Source organism: Scyliorhinus torazame, chromosome 17 (genome assembly GCF_047496885.1).
Source record: "Scyliorhinus torazame isolate Kashiwa2021f chromosome 17, sScyTor2.1, whole genome shotgun sequence".
NCBI lineage: Eukaryota > Metazoa > Chordata > Chondrichthyes > Carcharhiniformes > Scyliorhinidae > Scyliorhinus > Scyliorhinus torazame.
The window spans coordinates 16461991-16478165 of NC_092723.1; the positions used below are offsets into that span (position 1 = coordinate 16461991).

The 16175-nt window shown below is 45.9% G+C and overlaps 1 protein-coding gene across 5 annotated transcripts in view; it reads right to left on the reverse strand.

Annotated features, from left to right (window-relative positions):
• Window positions 1–16175, reverse strand: part of rbbp5 (retinoblastoma binding protein 5) — a 50220-nt gene that overhangs the window by 17335 nt on the left and 16710 nt on the right. For all 5 annotated transcript variants that reach the window (XM_072480113.1, XM_072480112.1, XM_072480110.1 and 2 more), the window contains 9 exons: window positions 14210–14350; window positions 12813–12975; window positions 10858–10967; window positions 10116–10235; window positions 9443–9596; window positions 7589–7660; window positions 4680–4797; window positions 2681–2750; window positions 221–326 (listed from right to left, as the gene is read on the reverse strand). In XM_072480113.1, the coding sequence (XP_072336214.1) occupies window positions 221–326; window positions 2681–2750; window positions 4680–4797; window positions 7589–7660; window positions 9443–9596; window positions 10116–10235; window positions 10858–10967; window positions 12813–12975; window positions 14210–14350 (1054 nt within the window). The remainder of the gene's footprint in view (window positions 1–220; window positions 327–2680; window positions 2751–4679; window positions 4798–7588; window positions 7661–9442; window positions 9597–10115; window positions 10236–10857; window positions 10968–12812; window positions 12976–14209; window positions 14351–16175) is intronic.

Sequence of the window (16175 nt, forward strand, 5' to 3'; positions counted from 1 at the left end):
TTACAGGGATAGGGTGGAGTTGTGGGCTTAAGTAGGTGCTCTTTCCAAGGGCCGGTGCAAACTCGATGGACCGAATGGCCTCCTTCTGCACTGTAAATTCTATGATTCTATCCTGATGAGTGCAAGTCAAAAAGCTTTGACAGCGTGTCTTTTTTCCGGCAATATTAAATAACCATTCATGCAGCCTCTTCCCAGTTATGGTCTTTTTCTCAAATCGCACCTGTACTGCTTCAGGGGGAGGTCCATAAGGATTCTCTTCAGGATCCTCCACTTCTGGAGATATTGGGAGGTAGAGCAGGGCTTTGCAGTCTTCAAACTCTTCATCACTGAGGCAAAACAAAGAAAACAGCACATGAAACCACCAACATTACCCCAAGTTATTAACTGTTCTATTCACAAATAACAACAGGAAGTGGGGCAGCACGGCGGCACAGTGGTTAGCACTGAGACTACGGCGCTGAGGACCCGGGTTCGAATTCCGGCCCTGGGTCACTGTCCGTGTGGAGTTTGCACATTCCACCCGTGTCGGGAGTGCGTTTCACCCCCACAGCCCAAAGATGTGCTGGTTAGGTGGATTGGCCACACTAAATTGCCCTTTAATTGGGGAAAAAATAAATGGGTACTCTAAATTTAGAAAAAAAACAAATATGAAGTGACCAAGGCTGTGCAGTTAATCATTGATATAGTACATTCCAGTGAATTCACGATTGGGCAACTGCAGATTCCTTGTCCCCGGAAAGTTATATAGTTTTGTTTAAAACCTTCTTGAAGGCTCCAATTCTTGCCGAGGAAATATTCAATGAGCAACAGAAACCATCAAGTTCTAGGGGCAGCACGGTGGCGCAGTGGGTTAGCACTGCTGCCTCACGGCGCTGAGACCCGGGTTCGACTCCCGGCTCTGGGTCACTGTCCGTGTGAAGTTTGCACATTCTCCCCGTGTTTGTGTGGGTCTCACCCCCACAATCCAAAGATGTGCATGCTAGGTGGATTGGCCACGCTAAATTGCCCCTTAATTGGAAAAAATGAATTGGTTACTCTATTTAAAAAAAGAAACCATCAAGTTCTTCATCCACGTCCAGTAGACTATTAGACCATAGCACACATGACACCAATCCAGTACAAACACACTCCAGTAATGAACTGCACACTTCCCTGCAGATGTTGTGGAATAACAATCAAGAGTGAGAACTCGGACCATCTCCAACAAGAGAGGATCTAACCATCGCCCCCTCGACATTAGCTGACATTAGGGGGGTGGCATGACAGCGCCAGGGACCCGGGTTCGATTCTGACCTCAGGTGACTATCTGTGTGAGATTGCACGTTCTCCCCGTGTCTGCGTGGGTTTCCTCCGACAGCCCAAAGATGTGCAGGTTAGGTAGATTGGCCACTCAAAATTGCCCCTTAGTGTCCAACGGTTGGGTGGGGATACAGGGCTAGAGCTGGGATTGGGCGCTCTTTCGAAGGGTCGATGCAGACTCGATGGGCCGAATGGCCTCCTTCCGCACTGTAGTGGTTCTATTCTATTACCATCGCTGAATCCCCCACTGTCAACATCCCAACGGTTACTATTGATCAGAAACATAACTGGATCAATCATATAAATACTGTGGCTACAAGAGAGGCAGAGGCAGGAAATCATGCAGTGAGTAACTCACCTCCTGACTCTGCAAAGCCCAGCCACCATCTACAAAGCACAAGCTAGGAATGTGATGGAATACACGCCACTTCCCTGGATGAGTGCTGCTCCAGCAACACCCAAGAAGCTCAACCAGCTCGCTTGATTGACACGCCATCTGCTTAGATTCACTCCCTCCACCACTGACGCACAGCAGCGGTGTGTCCAATTTACCAAAATGCACTGCAGGAGCTCATCAAAGCTCCTTAGACAGTGCCTTCCAAACCCAGGACCACTAACATCTAGAAGGACAAGGGCAGCAGATACATGGGAACAACAGATCCTCTCCCAAGCAGCCCGTAACAGCCTCCCCGAACAGGCGCCGGAATGTGGCTTTTCACAGTAACTTCATTTGAAGCCTACTTGTGACAATAAGCGATTTTCATTTCATTTTTCATTTCAAGCGACACATCATTCTGACTAGGAAATAGTCACTGGGTCAACATCCTGGAACTCCCCCTCTAACACTGTGGGTGTACCTACACAACATGGAGTGCAGCAGTTCGAGAAGGCGGCTCACCACCACCTTCTCAAGGACAATTAGGGTTGGGCAAGAAATGCTGGTCTAGCCAGTGACGCCCTTAAATTAATCAAAAACCTCTTTTACAAAGTGATGCATCCACATTTTCTCGCTTGGTGCATAATCGCAACATGTATCCAAGGATACAAGCACGTAGCATTACATTAATGATGGAACAGTACTTCTATATTGGAGACTCACTTTCCCTGCATGATAAAAATGACTGCCCACTGTACATAGCCTGCAACTCTCAGACATATTGAAGTGCCAGCCTTGCCAGCGTCATTACATCCCAAGGAGGAGTAAAAAAAAAATTTAAATTCTACTAAAACGCCAGGAGGAAGAGGACAATTTGAAGTTGAAACAAGGTTTCTGAAGCACTCCTGACAATGTACTGAGACGGCGGAGAAGAATTCCGCAGTTTGGAATCTAAGTTGATGCACTTCCCCATTATACAGCGTAGATTCATTTGCAGTTATCTACCTGCTACAGAAAGCAGCAATAGGGTCTACGGACGTGACATCAACCTCTTCATCCTCTGCCGCATCACCACCTAAAATCATTTTACACAGAAAAAGGTGAAAGCGTAATAACAAAGTAGAGATCTGCACTTCAGCATACAAGTATACATGGGGTGCGGTCGTGCAGGGATGCACTTCATTGATTCGACAGCACAATCTGCTCATCAAAGATGCCGAACCCTTCATGGCCCAAAGCAGCACTAATATTAAGAACTTAAAATGGCCTACAGTGAAATTTATTATAACCAATATTTTGTGATGGAGATTATCTAGCCCACAGTTTTTCCTGGACATTTTCATAGATTTCATAGAATTTACAGTGCAGAAGGAGGCCATTCGGCCCATCGAGTCTGCACCGGCTCTTGGAAAGAGCACCCTACCCAAGGTCAACACCTCCACCCTATCCCCATAACCCAGTAATCCCACCCAACACTAAGGGCAATTTATCATGGCCAATCCACCTAACCTGCACATCTTTGGACTGTGGGAGGAAACTGGAGCACCCGGAGGAAACCCACGCACACACGGGGAGAACGTGCAGACTCCGCACAGGCAGTGACCCAAGCCAGGAATCTAACCTGGGACCCTGGAGCTGTGAAACAACAGTGCTAACCACTATGCTACCGTGCTGCCCCTTTTTTTTTTCCGGCTTGTAGGTGGCCAACAGCAGTGGGAGTTGCTGAACTCTTTACGGCCGGGGCATACACATTAATAAGTCTGAGAGGGGCGTTTTTGTATTTGACGTCTGCTACGAGGAGGTGTCCGCCCACCACCTCCTTAACCACCTCCACTTACATACATTGATAATGGCATCGGCAATTCCCTCAATCTTTTTTGAGAAGTTAATGCATGCAAGCCTGAAGATTCACATGACACTCTTCGAGAAACCAATTTGACAAAAACAACAAAGTTACTTGCTTGGGAATTGAGGCAACATATAAATCACTAGAACGGCGGGACCTGGACAGTGTCAGGGTCCCGGGTTAGATTCCTGCTTGCGTCACTGTCTGTGCGGAGTCTGTACGTTCTCGCTGTGTCTGCGCGAGTTTCCTCCAGACGCTCTGGTTTCATCCCACAAGTCCCGAAGGAAGCGCTTGTTAGGTGAATTGGACATTCTGAATTCTCCCTCAGTGTACCCGAACAGGTGACTAGGGGATTTTCACAGTAACTTCATTGCAGTGTTAATGTAAGCCCACTTGTGACACTAATAAAAGATTATTCTCCTAAAACCTTTCTCAAAAATCTCTCGCTGAATCTCTGAGCTCCACCCAGCAATGACATCATCTCCCCAAGCTGAAAATCAAATTAACTTTCCAGGGATTGAAAGCACATCAACTCCCCAGGGACTGTCCCATGTCAAACTACAGTGCATTAGCCCAGACTGAAAAACACATTCCTCTTGGTCAATTTCACCTTCAGGCTCCTAAAAGCACCCAGGCCCGGCAAAACGGAATTATTTTTTTAAAAAACATGACCAGTGCCGTCAAACACACTCTAATCCCAGGCGTTTAACCTTTCAATTGCCCAATAGTTAGAATCCAATATTCCTAAAAGCCTCCACTTGTCACACGAGGGACCTGAATCAACAGAACTCTCCAGCAAGGCCTTGATTATTTACTGTTAGGACAGGCATTGAGTCAGAGCACATGGACTGCAGCCTCCGGGGAGATGGGCAAAGATAGATAGTCTCTTGTTCGGAGGTGATAACGAACCTTTCTCTGGTGAAAAGTTTAATATAATCCTATATGTGGACAAGATTGGAATTTAAGCAATGTTCTATGTACACGACAAATAGTGTATAAATATAGTGGAAATCTGTGTTTTGGCAGAGTGCTATATTAGAGGAGAGTACTGTTTCCACAACACAGACAAAGCATTAACACCACCATTTCCCAGCTGGGCTTGCAGTGCAGACAGTAATACATACCCGCCAAAACTAAAACAGGACAAACATGTCTTACCAGTCTGTTCGGGCTCGCTCTTATCTTCATCTTCAATATCAAACTCAGATTCTCTCTCTTCATATTCAACATTTTCATCTAATTCTTTGAAGTCTGGAGCAAATGCACTCCAGTTTTCCTGAGAGAGAAGCAACCGCTTTAGTCAAACAGGCTCCACCAGGAGAACCAAACGTCAAAAATCCGAGACGGAATTAAAAGCTTACCTTCTTAGGAGCGAAAAGGAAGACTGGCATATCTATTCAGAAACATAGGTGGGTGATGGGAGGGAAGATAGGGAAAAAGGGGAGAAGGAAGCATCTGCTCCAGAGGTGGCCTTGCCAGTCATTCATTCTGGGATAGAGTCACCTCATTTTCTCCTCGGTCACTTCCAAAAGTCACTTCGCCTCGGTCACTTCCCAATCAAACCATTTTCACTGGTCAAAGCGCAAAACTGAGATTAGTCCTACAGACAGCTCCCAAACACCTCAACCTACCCAGAATTAATAAGAAGTCTTACAACACCAGGCTTCAGAACAGTGACCACGACATCGCACAACCCTGCCATGGCAATCTCTGCAAGACGTGCCAGATCATCGACATGGATACCACCATTACACGCGAGAACACCACCCACCAGGCACGCGGTACATACTCGTGCGACTCGGCCAACGTTGTCTACCTCATACGCTGCAGGAAAGGATGTCCCGAAGCGTGGTACATTGGCGAGACCATGCAGACGCTGCGACAACAAATGAACGGACATCGCGCGACAATCACCAGGCAGGAATGTTCCCTTCCAGTCGGGGAACACTTCAGCAGTCAAGGGCATTCAGCCTCTGATCTCCGGGTAAGCGTTCTCCAAGGTGGCCTTCAGGACGCGCAACAACGCAGAATCGCCGAGCAGAAACTTATAGCCAAGTTCCGCACACGAGTGCGGCCTCAACCGGGACCTGGGATTCACGTTGCATTACATTCATCCCCCACCATCTGGCCTGCGAAATCCTACCAACTGTCCTGGCTTGATACAATTCACACCTCTTTAACCTGGGGTTACCCCATCTCTTGATCTGTAAAGATTTAATCACCTGCTAATGCTCGCATTCCAAGCATTGTCTGGCATCTTTGAATCAGTCTATATACATGTTTCTGGAACAAACCTCTTCATTCACCTGAGGAAGGAGCAGCGCTCCGAAAGCTAGTGACATCGAAACAAACCTGTTGGACTCTAACCTGGTGTTGTAAGACTTCTTACTGTGCTCACCCCAGTCCAACGCCGGCATCCCCACATCATGCCCAGAATTAGGCAGCCAGCAGAAAAGTGCCTTCAGCTGGAAGGAAATAATCTCTCTCCTCCTCACCACCCATTCTGCCCCCGCCCGCCATTCAGCTGGGACTAATGAACACAGGGGTTCCCTACAAGGGGGCCCGATGCTCGGTTTATAGCTGCTGCATTACCCACTTCCTCTCTTCAGTTCTGGAGCCATCTGGGATGGCCACTTTCAGAATACAAAATGGACACTCAGAGAATATAGGGAAATGTGGACAATACTAAGCAACAAGCAGGCACAGAGCCTGAATGTATATTTGGGAAGCAGTCAGCAGACGGAATCGAAACTCTGGGTCGATTTACATATTGATGGCCCATCACCGAGGAACAAAGGACTAATACTCAGGTAGTCGATACTGTCGCAGACATCCCGGCGCCAGTACCCCAACCGAAAGATACAAACAAAACAAGGCCAACGGCCACTTAGGACACGCCCAGCCATCAGGGCACCCGCCCCTTTATTGGTCAAGATCGATGACAATGATCAAGAAGCTGCCCAATTAATTGGGACCAAGTTTAAGGCCCTCCTAAAAGCGCGCGAAACCCCCCCAAGTATACGAAGGAACCCCCGACAAACATTCAGCCTCTTGGATTCGGCTCTCAGGCGGAGAGACCCATCCACCAGCATCACCAGAAGCATCTAAGTTCAAGGTCAACGCTCGCTACCAGACGGCGACCTTAACTGTACTCCTGTTACCTCTTCGAACCCAACAGCCTCAGATCCGAACAACAGCCATTGTTCCTCTGACTAAGTGGGCACCCGAAGTTAAGTATAGGTATTAGCGTTAGAGATAGTTTAGTTTGTAGTATTAGTGTGCATGAATAAATCTTACGGTGTGTAAATAAATAGTATTGACTTTGAACTAACTAACTGGTGTATTGGCTCTTTGATCGGTATTCGGGTTGAACCTTGTGGCGGTATCGAGAGATACCTGCCGACTCTGAAAGTATACTCGTAATTAGGATTAAGAACGGCGACCTTATTAACCGCCATATTTATAACCAAATAAATATAGCAACAGTTCACAGCCTCAGTCCGGATTGACTAGGGAGACACAGTGAAGGCCGTTGAGTTATAAATTACTCAAACTGTAAAACTGGCCTTTGATGTTGAGGACTGGAAAAGAATAAAACAAGAAACAGAGGCTATATCATGTCCAGCAAATGCCGCCGTCAGCTTTCAGACACTCCGTACTGACTGGACCTGGCCGCCACATGGCATTTGATTATTTTCCAAACCAATCAGCCAAGAGGTCTGATGGGACAACACTTCCATTAAATATACTTTCATATATTAACATACAGATAAATAATTTGCACAACTGCTTTTTTCACTGCTCACCTGTCAAAAACCCTGTTTCATGCTGGGGTTCTGGAGCTGTGAGACATCCTCTCCACAATGACTATACCACACATGAGTCTAGACACTAATTGTGGCCTACACAGCTGGGTACGAGTCATCCTTCACCTCGTGCACACACTTTCCAGCAAGGGTCACTATTAGAAATGGGAATCCTGGTGTGGGTATCTATCATCTGACAAAAGTCACTCAGGCAGATCACTCTACAGATCCTAAAGAGATAAAATCACCCCCGGCACTTACCACTTGATTCTGAGCCCAAATGGACACGACCCCACTGGATATCGAGGCTATGATTGGTCGGACCGGGTGCCACTAAAGAAACAATTTACAGGGAAAGGAAAAGACGTTAACCTTCATCTTAATTACAAACATGTCTGAGCTTGAGTGAATAAGGATTATTTCAAAAATGAATTAAGTGTCAAACATTCAATGGGAAGCTATAGTTTTACATGTGCTTTCAGTACACACTGCCTACCACTGTTGAAACACATATTGGGAGTCTGACTGGAGTGGTTAGCAATACTGCCTCACAGCACCCGGGTTCAATTCTGGCCTTGGGTGACTATCTGTCAGGAGTTTGCATGTTCACTCAGTGTCTGCGTGGATTTCCTCCCATAGTCAAAGATGTGCAGGTTAGGTGGGGTTATGGGGATAGGGCGGGGGAGTGGCCCTAGGTGGGGTGTTCTTTCGGAAGGTCGGTGCAGACTCGATAGGCCGAATGGCCTCCTTCTGCACCAGAGCGATTCTATGCAAAAGCATAGAGGGCTTGAAATTATAGGGAGTTTCATTTGGCCCAGAAGCAACACATCCCTTATTCTACTTTCCACAACCGAAGTTAGCACCTCTAAATGGTCACGACAAGCAGTTAACTAATACAGAACCATTTTGCTTCCTTCCCACTAAGCCAAGAGGGTTAGAGGAGGTTGAATGGAAGGAAATTCGTCAGGACCAGTTGGGCTGAATGGCTGTTTCTTATATTGCAATTTCAAGACATTTCCAAATTCAAAATTGAGCACAGGCACCAGACCCCCTATCCGGCATCCCAAAATCCAAAAGAGCCCATAAACCGGCCACACTCTAAGCTGGAGCCCTGGGTAGCAATTTGAATAAAACCCTTATACTCTTTTTTTCAGATGTTATTTTAGGTATTCTAAGACACGTTGGGCAAAATGCATAAAATCCAGCACACATTCAGTCCCGATCTTCCTGGATACAGGGTCCAGTCCTGTGCTTGATTTTTGTCAAACCCGATAACATCACCCATGACACTACCTAACTTGCTGGGGACTGGAGGTGGCCGTGGACAAGAAGGCAAGTGTGGGCAAACAACCACGCTCACCACCAAGTTCAGAGACGCAGAGGCTCACTCTGAGGTTTAGCAGGGAATGGGAGACTAACAAGGACCAAGGTTCAGTGAGGTGCAGAAGTCTGGGAAGTAGGACTTGGTGGGAGAATGGCATGTAGCAGCCAAAAGGTGTAGCACGTGAGAGGACCTTTAGGTGCTGGGAGGATTAAGAAACAGGCGGAGGTGCTGCCGTGTCAGGAACGTGCTGGCAATTGTTAGTTAAGTTACACTTTACCTCTTTCGAGATTCACTGGCATGTGATTGTGATGAGCAAAAAGCTAAAATTCCCCGTCCCCCCCCATAGTCTGATTGCTTATATTGTGGAACAATCAAGAAGCAGGTGCACAAGGCTGCAGAAGTACACGACAGAAGGATCAGAGATGGCACAAGTGTTCTCAGTTTGAGTGTGGGCAATGCAGGGGCTGACGACAACCCAAATACTCCCACAAGGAATGGCCAGAATCCCCAGCCGAAAGTGTGTGGAGTATGTGAACAGATTTGAGACATAATTTCGGGACACTACATGAATTCAGGGATTTGGCTGGACAGCAGAGTTGATGTAGAAGATCAGAAGTGAATGGCGGAGCAGACTGGATGGGGCATATGGCCCAACCCTGCTCCTATTTTACTTGATCTTAAACGTGGGAGAACCCACAGGGTCACAACCCGAATCAGAAGAAGTCAGTAATTTTGAGTCTACCAGTGATCAAGGGCGTAACAAATGTAATTAGTCACAAATAGTCACTTACCGCTACATCCAACAGCAGCTCTCCCCGGGTGCCATGCAGAATCTTCACCAGGTTCCCTATGCTCTTCTCCCAGATGTAAAGTGCATGCTGGCGTGCCGAGCCAGCGCAGATATACTCTCCATCACCAGAGAAACAACATTTCTTCCAGGGTGTCCTGAGGTTGAGATAAACCACCAGGTCATATATGAAAAATAACCAACACAAAAATGGAAGGAATCTCTTTATATCTCATTCTGGTGTGAAAGGTAAATTATAGATTATACATCGACGCTCACCGTACTAATGCCTTGCGATTTCTATAAACAAAAAGATTCAACTTATTGAATAAAAACTGGAGATCTCCACATTTTGTTAAATAATTAAACATACGCAAAAAGAAGCTATTTTGAAAGGTGCCACATCTCACAATTATTCTTCAATGGAAAGCCATTACTGAGAAAAACAAGCATTCCTCCACTAATTTGATGTTCAATTAAATCAACTAAATTAAACAAATGAAGATCTGACAGAGTCGAATCACTCTTCAACACCAACACTTTTCATATGAAAACGGTCGAGGCCTATAACGACACACTGCTGATGATCCTGTTAACCTGTGTCTATACCACACATATAATTACGATATTGCTGACCAGTTGACTGCACATCTCCCGTAGTTTAGTTAAGTACCTACCTGTTCACCAGGTCCTGCAGCTTCTGCATTGGTTCAGGCTCCCCGTCGCGCCCACATGTTAAAATCTCCCGGCCATCGTACACTCGGATGATTCTGTCCGCTGTGTTTATGAGGAAACCGCTACCGAGGTGAAGACAATTGATTAGAGGCGGCGAATACACCGCTACGTTCAGGGAGAGAGAAATTGAATCAACGGCTCTCACAGCACGGAAATTAAAAGCAGTGAGATCTATCAAATGATTGTTGGTTAGTATGAAGCATAACAAAAAATCTAATTGAACCGTTCACAACAAATTGATTGAGGATGAAAGTCTCACTTGTTTAATGTGGCTTTAAGTCAGGAAAGAAAAGAGAAATTATTAAAGCAGCTAACTGAATATTTTGTGGACAGCGCGGGGATCAATATTAGATCAGTTTTACAGTATTCAACAGTCCGGATTGAAATGTTTTCCAAACTTCATCACAAAATAAACCTGCACTCAAACAAGGAATCAACTCACTTCAGGGGAATGAGGAAAGGCAGCAGGCACTAGGAGGAAGCAAAATCACAAATCTGAGGATTCTGCAAAGCAATCTGAGTGGAGTTTACATGGCACCTTGCTGGAGCTCCCATTCTAATCACTGGTCAATCATCCAATACACTGAGGCATTTGTACCAGGTCCACACAGACGCGCGCCATTGATTGAAAATCAAACCCATTCTAAACTTCCTGCGAAGTCTGGGGAGCAGTAAATGCCTCACCTTCCTTTCCTCGCAAATTCAATAGATTTAATAGCGGTGGTGTTACTGGTGCCTGTTGTGACTCGGAATGAAGCTACCAGCTCCTGTGAATCAGTCTTTAGAACCAAGATCTGAAAATGCAAGGCATGTTTTAGCATCACCAACGGATACAGGACAATTGAGTAATGATGCAGGAGCCAGCGTATGGACAAAGTGCCCGAGGTGGCTGTATCACAGCTCTCTCTGCCCATTTTACATGAATCATATCAGTTTAGTATGCAGGGACGACAAATGAGGAAAGCCAATGGAATGTAGGTATTTATTGCAAGAGGAATGAATTATAAAAGCAGGGAAGTTTTACTATAGCTGTACAAGGCATTGGTGAGACCAGTTGTAAAGTACTGGGTGCAATTTTGTTGTCCTTATTTAAAAGGAGGCTTCCTTTAGAACGAGTTCAGAGAAGGTCACTGAGCTCATTCCTCGGATGAAGGGGATGTTTAATGAAGAAAAGTAGAACAGGTTCAGCCTTTATCCATTAGAGTTTAGAAGAACGAGAGGTAATCTCATTGGAACATCCAAGGTCCTGAGGAGAATTGACAGGGTGGTTAGACGAAGGATGTTTCCTCTTGTGTGAAAGATAAAGCTAGGGGACATAGTTTAAAAATAAGATGTCTCCCTTTTAAGATGGAGGAGGAGGAGAAACGTATTCTCCCAAAGGGTCATTGGTGTATGGAATTCGCTTCCCCAGAAAGCAGTAGAAGCTGGGTCTCTGAATTTATTCAACAAAGAGTTAGACAGATTTCTGTTCGGCAAAGGAGCCAAGGATTATTAGGAGACAGGCAGGAAAGTGGAGTTGAGATCACAACCAGGTGAGCTGTGATCATATTGACTGGTGGATCAGGCTTGAAGGGCCAAATGGCCTACCCCTGCTCCTATGTTGCCGTGGTAGGCAATATCACCCGTGATCAATAGAAAAACTGCAACACAAGACGTGGCAGTCCACTGTAAAAGGCAAAAAGACGTGAAAACTCTGTTCTGACAAAAGGTCTAAACTCACAACGTCTGAGCTTTGCCGTCAATAATGCCATCAGAGTCTAAGGGGTAGGGAAATAAATTTGACAAAAACTATCCAGGGTTTCAAATCCTGACGATCTCTGATGCATTCTAAGAAGTGGCGAAGGACAAGTGTAGGGTGAAGCCTTTTGTGTGCTTGTCTCTCTCCTCCAGTATTGGTCAATAGGTAGTCATTGTTCACCCTTCAACATCACTGAAGAAGGATGCCGCGGGGCACGTTATTGGAGGATTTCTTTTTTTCTTTTTATTTAGAGTACACAATTCTTTTTTTTTCCAATTAAGGGGCAATTTAGCGCGGCCAATTCACCTACCCTGCACATCTTTGGGTTGTAGGGGTGAGACCCACGCAGACACGGGGAGAATGTGCAAACTCCGCACTGACAGTGACCCGGGGCCATGATCAAACCTGGGTCCTCGGCACCCTGAGGCAGCAGTGCTAACCACTGCGCCACCGTGCCGCCGCTATTGGAGGATTTCTGGTGCTTCTGGAACTATACCATAGCCACGAGGCAGAAGGAAGAGGGCCAACAATGGGGGGGCAAAAGACTTGGATCTGACGACCTCAAAATGTCGTTCCTTAAATGGCAGGAAGACCACCGTACACCAATAGACACAATTATAGAACATACAGTGGCCATTCAGCCATCGAGTCTGCACCGACTCACAATTGTGACAGAACATTGGATCTTTGTAACTTTAGTTCTCACATTTTTTACTTGGAGAGACTGAAGAAAGAGAAAAACAGACCTTTAAAAAAGTGTTTATTTAATTTTTTTAAATAATCCTGGGGAAAATTTACTTTTGCCTGTACAGGTACGCTATGAATCGACACATCTGATCTGCCACTGATAAAATTGGAAAATTGAAGCAAAAGAGAAAACAAGCTCTCCTGTGCTGCTCACCTTTCCCTTGGCATTCCCTGTGTAAATATACTCTCCTCGTCGGTCAAAAGCTGCCACGACGTTAAGATCTGAATCATCATCTACCGGTAGAACCACATGCTTCGAGTCAGAGAGAGTTAACAACACTGGAGCACATTTCATTGGGCAGACGAGGACCCTGTTCCTGTTGATACAGTGCAAATACAAATCAGAAACAAATACATCACCTCAGGGGCCAGCCCTTCATTATTAAACAGAGCTAACCCACGATTAGCCCTCAGAAGCCAAGTAGGAGATTCCACACACAAAGTTATTAAAGACAATGCCATGTGTGTTTATATCATTGGGGATGACTATAACCTACTTGCAGGCCAGAAGACCAGTTAACAACTGCACTCCCACTTTATTGGACAATAGGTGCTGGCAATAGTTCTCCTGTTATTTATACCTCCTCTGGACCCATTTTTTGTTTCTTTACTTGTCCCATTAAATTGCCCTTTTGCCTTGCACCATCGTCTCCTAACCTGCAGACAGTCACAGATGTTTCTAGCTTTTCTTTTCCCTGCCCCTCGAGACCCGTCTCTGGAATTGGAAATAAACGGTTAAATCTTTAACCTCTTCTCGTCCTGGAGACAGGTCATAGGAGCCGAGTTAAGGTTTCAGATCTTCCTCCACAGATTCGGCCTGCCCTGCTGAGTATTTCCAGCACCTTCTCGCTTCTATTTCAGGTGTGCGGCATTGGCAGGATTCTCCTTTCGACCTGCAGCGATTAGATTTGGTTTCTGTCGCTCCTGGCACATGGTTGCTGATAATGTCGAGACGGCTAGACAGAGACCAAGCAGGTTTCCCCCCTCTGGGTGGGGCCAAGCTCAGGACAGTAACGGTGGAGGTTCCCACCTACTGTCATTCAGGAAGGAATAACATGCAACAGAATCAGGAAGGATTGTGCGAGGGGGCGAGAAAAAGGAAGCCACTGCCCTAGAGTTCTCCGCATAATTTGTGTCACGCCTGGGGAATGGTAGACTGCCTGGTGCTCACTCAGAAGCTAAGGGATGTTATAACTGCCTTACCACCTACACCAATAACTCGGGATATCGCAGGAACCCAATTCTTTATAGAGACAAGGGACATTTCCCACAACTGCCACCTTGTACTTCAATTTTAAATGCAAATTAATGACAAACTGGTCCCATTCCCACCCGAAACTGGGGTCGATTGTCCAACCTCAGGTCATGTAGGAAAGGGCGCCTTGAAAATTCCAACGGTTTCTCATTTTGAAGAGTAACATAAATAGGAAATTTAGAAAGCCATTTCACCCCTCCCACTTTCATAGCCCCAAGGAAGCGGCCAAAGGTTTGAAATGTTCTACTTTGCATGCAATTTCATTGCAAATCCACCCAAACTGTTGGGCTACTTACTGATCCCTGGGGTGGAACTGCACTTTGAGAACTGGTGAGGGGAAGCGGAACCTCTGGTCACAGTCTCCGGATAGAACGTCCCACAGCGACACGATGTTATCAGTTGAAGCACTGACGAGTTTATGCCCATCTCGGCTCCAACTGGAAAGCATAAAAACAATAAGTGATAATATGTTTAATTTATTCTGTCACGGGATGTGGGCGTCGCTGGCTAAACCAGCATTTGCTGCCCATCCTTCACAGCCCTCGAGAATGTGGTGAGAAGCCGCCATCTTGAACCGCTGTAGCCCGTGTTGTAGGTACACCCACTGTGCTGTTAGGAGGGGATTTCCAGGATTTGACCCAGTAACAGTGGGGAAATGGCGATATAGTTCCAAGAGAGGATGGTGTGGGGCTTGGAGGGGGACTTTCAAAATTGTGTCATATTATCGAAGAGATAACGCATCAATATTTTGTAAGATGTATACTTTTTCCTTTATAACTTTAATGCCGTTGCATCCTCATGAGTTGAGTCACAACGAAGAATACTGAAACGCACGCACAAATCTATTAAAATCAATTGTCTATCACTAAAGGGGGAAGATCAAAATGAGGGCTTTTGGTTTAATGAACAGAGCCACATGCAACTCTGCCCATAACTAAAGAAATGGACCCAAACAGAAACAACATTAAGGGTGAATCAGCCAAAGAGACATGTGGATCAAATCTGCTGCGGTAACATATTTTCATTACACTTTTTCAACTTTAACAGTTGCAAAATATATAAATTGGGAGAAGAAGTGATTTTCCTTTTAACAGCTGCCGTGTTTCAATGTTGTCGAGAATTCCTGTTATAGGGAAGAGGAAGAGTGGATGATTCTGCAGTATTGCTGCACTAATGGGAGGCTCTGCCCTGTGGCAGAGTAAGATTGTGTACAGACCTGCTGAGTTCTGATATTCAACTTTATTCATCACCGAAGTGCTGAATTAAGAGCAAGGATTTGAGATGACGGGGAGAAGACGAAAGAGCCCATCAGATGAAAATCCATTGAAGGGCGGCACGGTGGGGCACTGGGTAGCACTGCTGCCTCATGGAGTCGAAGACCCGGATTTGATCCCGGCCCCGGGTCACTGTCCCTCAGGGGCTGTTTAGCACAGGGCTAAATTGCTGGCTTTGAAAGCAGACCAAGGCAGGCCAGCAGCACGGTTCAATTCCCGTAACAGCCTCCCCGAACAGGTGCCGGAATGTGGCGACTAGGGGCTTTTCACAGTAACTTCATTTGAAGACTACTTGTGACAATAAGCGATTTTCATTTTCATCCCCACAACCCAAAGATGTGCAGGGTAGGCGGATTGGCCATGCTAAATTGCCCCTTAATTGGAAAAATTGGGTACTCTAAATTTATTTTAAGAAAAGGTGATATTCCTTTGTAGATCAGAACTCTTGAAATACTTTACTGATCTATAGGATAAAACTGGCACTGACAACTGAAAGATTGGAACTCTGGTGTTGCACTTCCACCTGCTGGTTGGAGGAGAAAATGCAGATACTCTCAAACAAGTAATAATAATATTTATTATTGTCACACGTAGGCTTACATTAACACTGCAAGGAAGTTACTGTGAAAAGCCCCTAGGCGGCACACTGTTCGCCTGTTCGAGTACACTGAGGGAGAATTGAGTAGCAATGGGTGCGACATAATGCCCCAGAGGTAGCACTGCTGCCTCATGGTGCCGAGGACCCGGGTTTGATCCTGGCCCCAGGACATTGGCCAGACGGAGTCTGCACATTCTCCCCGTGTCTGCGTGGGTCTCACCCCCACAACCCAAAGATGTGTAGGGTTGGTGAATTGGCCCCTTAATTGGAAAGAAATACACTCAAAATGTATTTTTTTTTAAAACAAGTAGCAATGTGGGGGAGCAAATAACAGCTCTTCCAATGGTGGAGGCAGAGATGGAATCAGATGAGGGGGGAAAAGAATGGGGA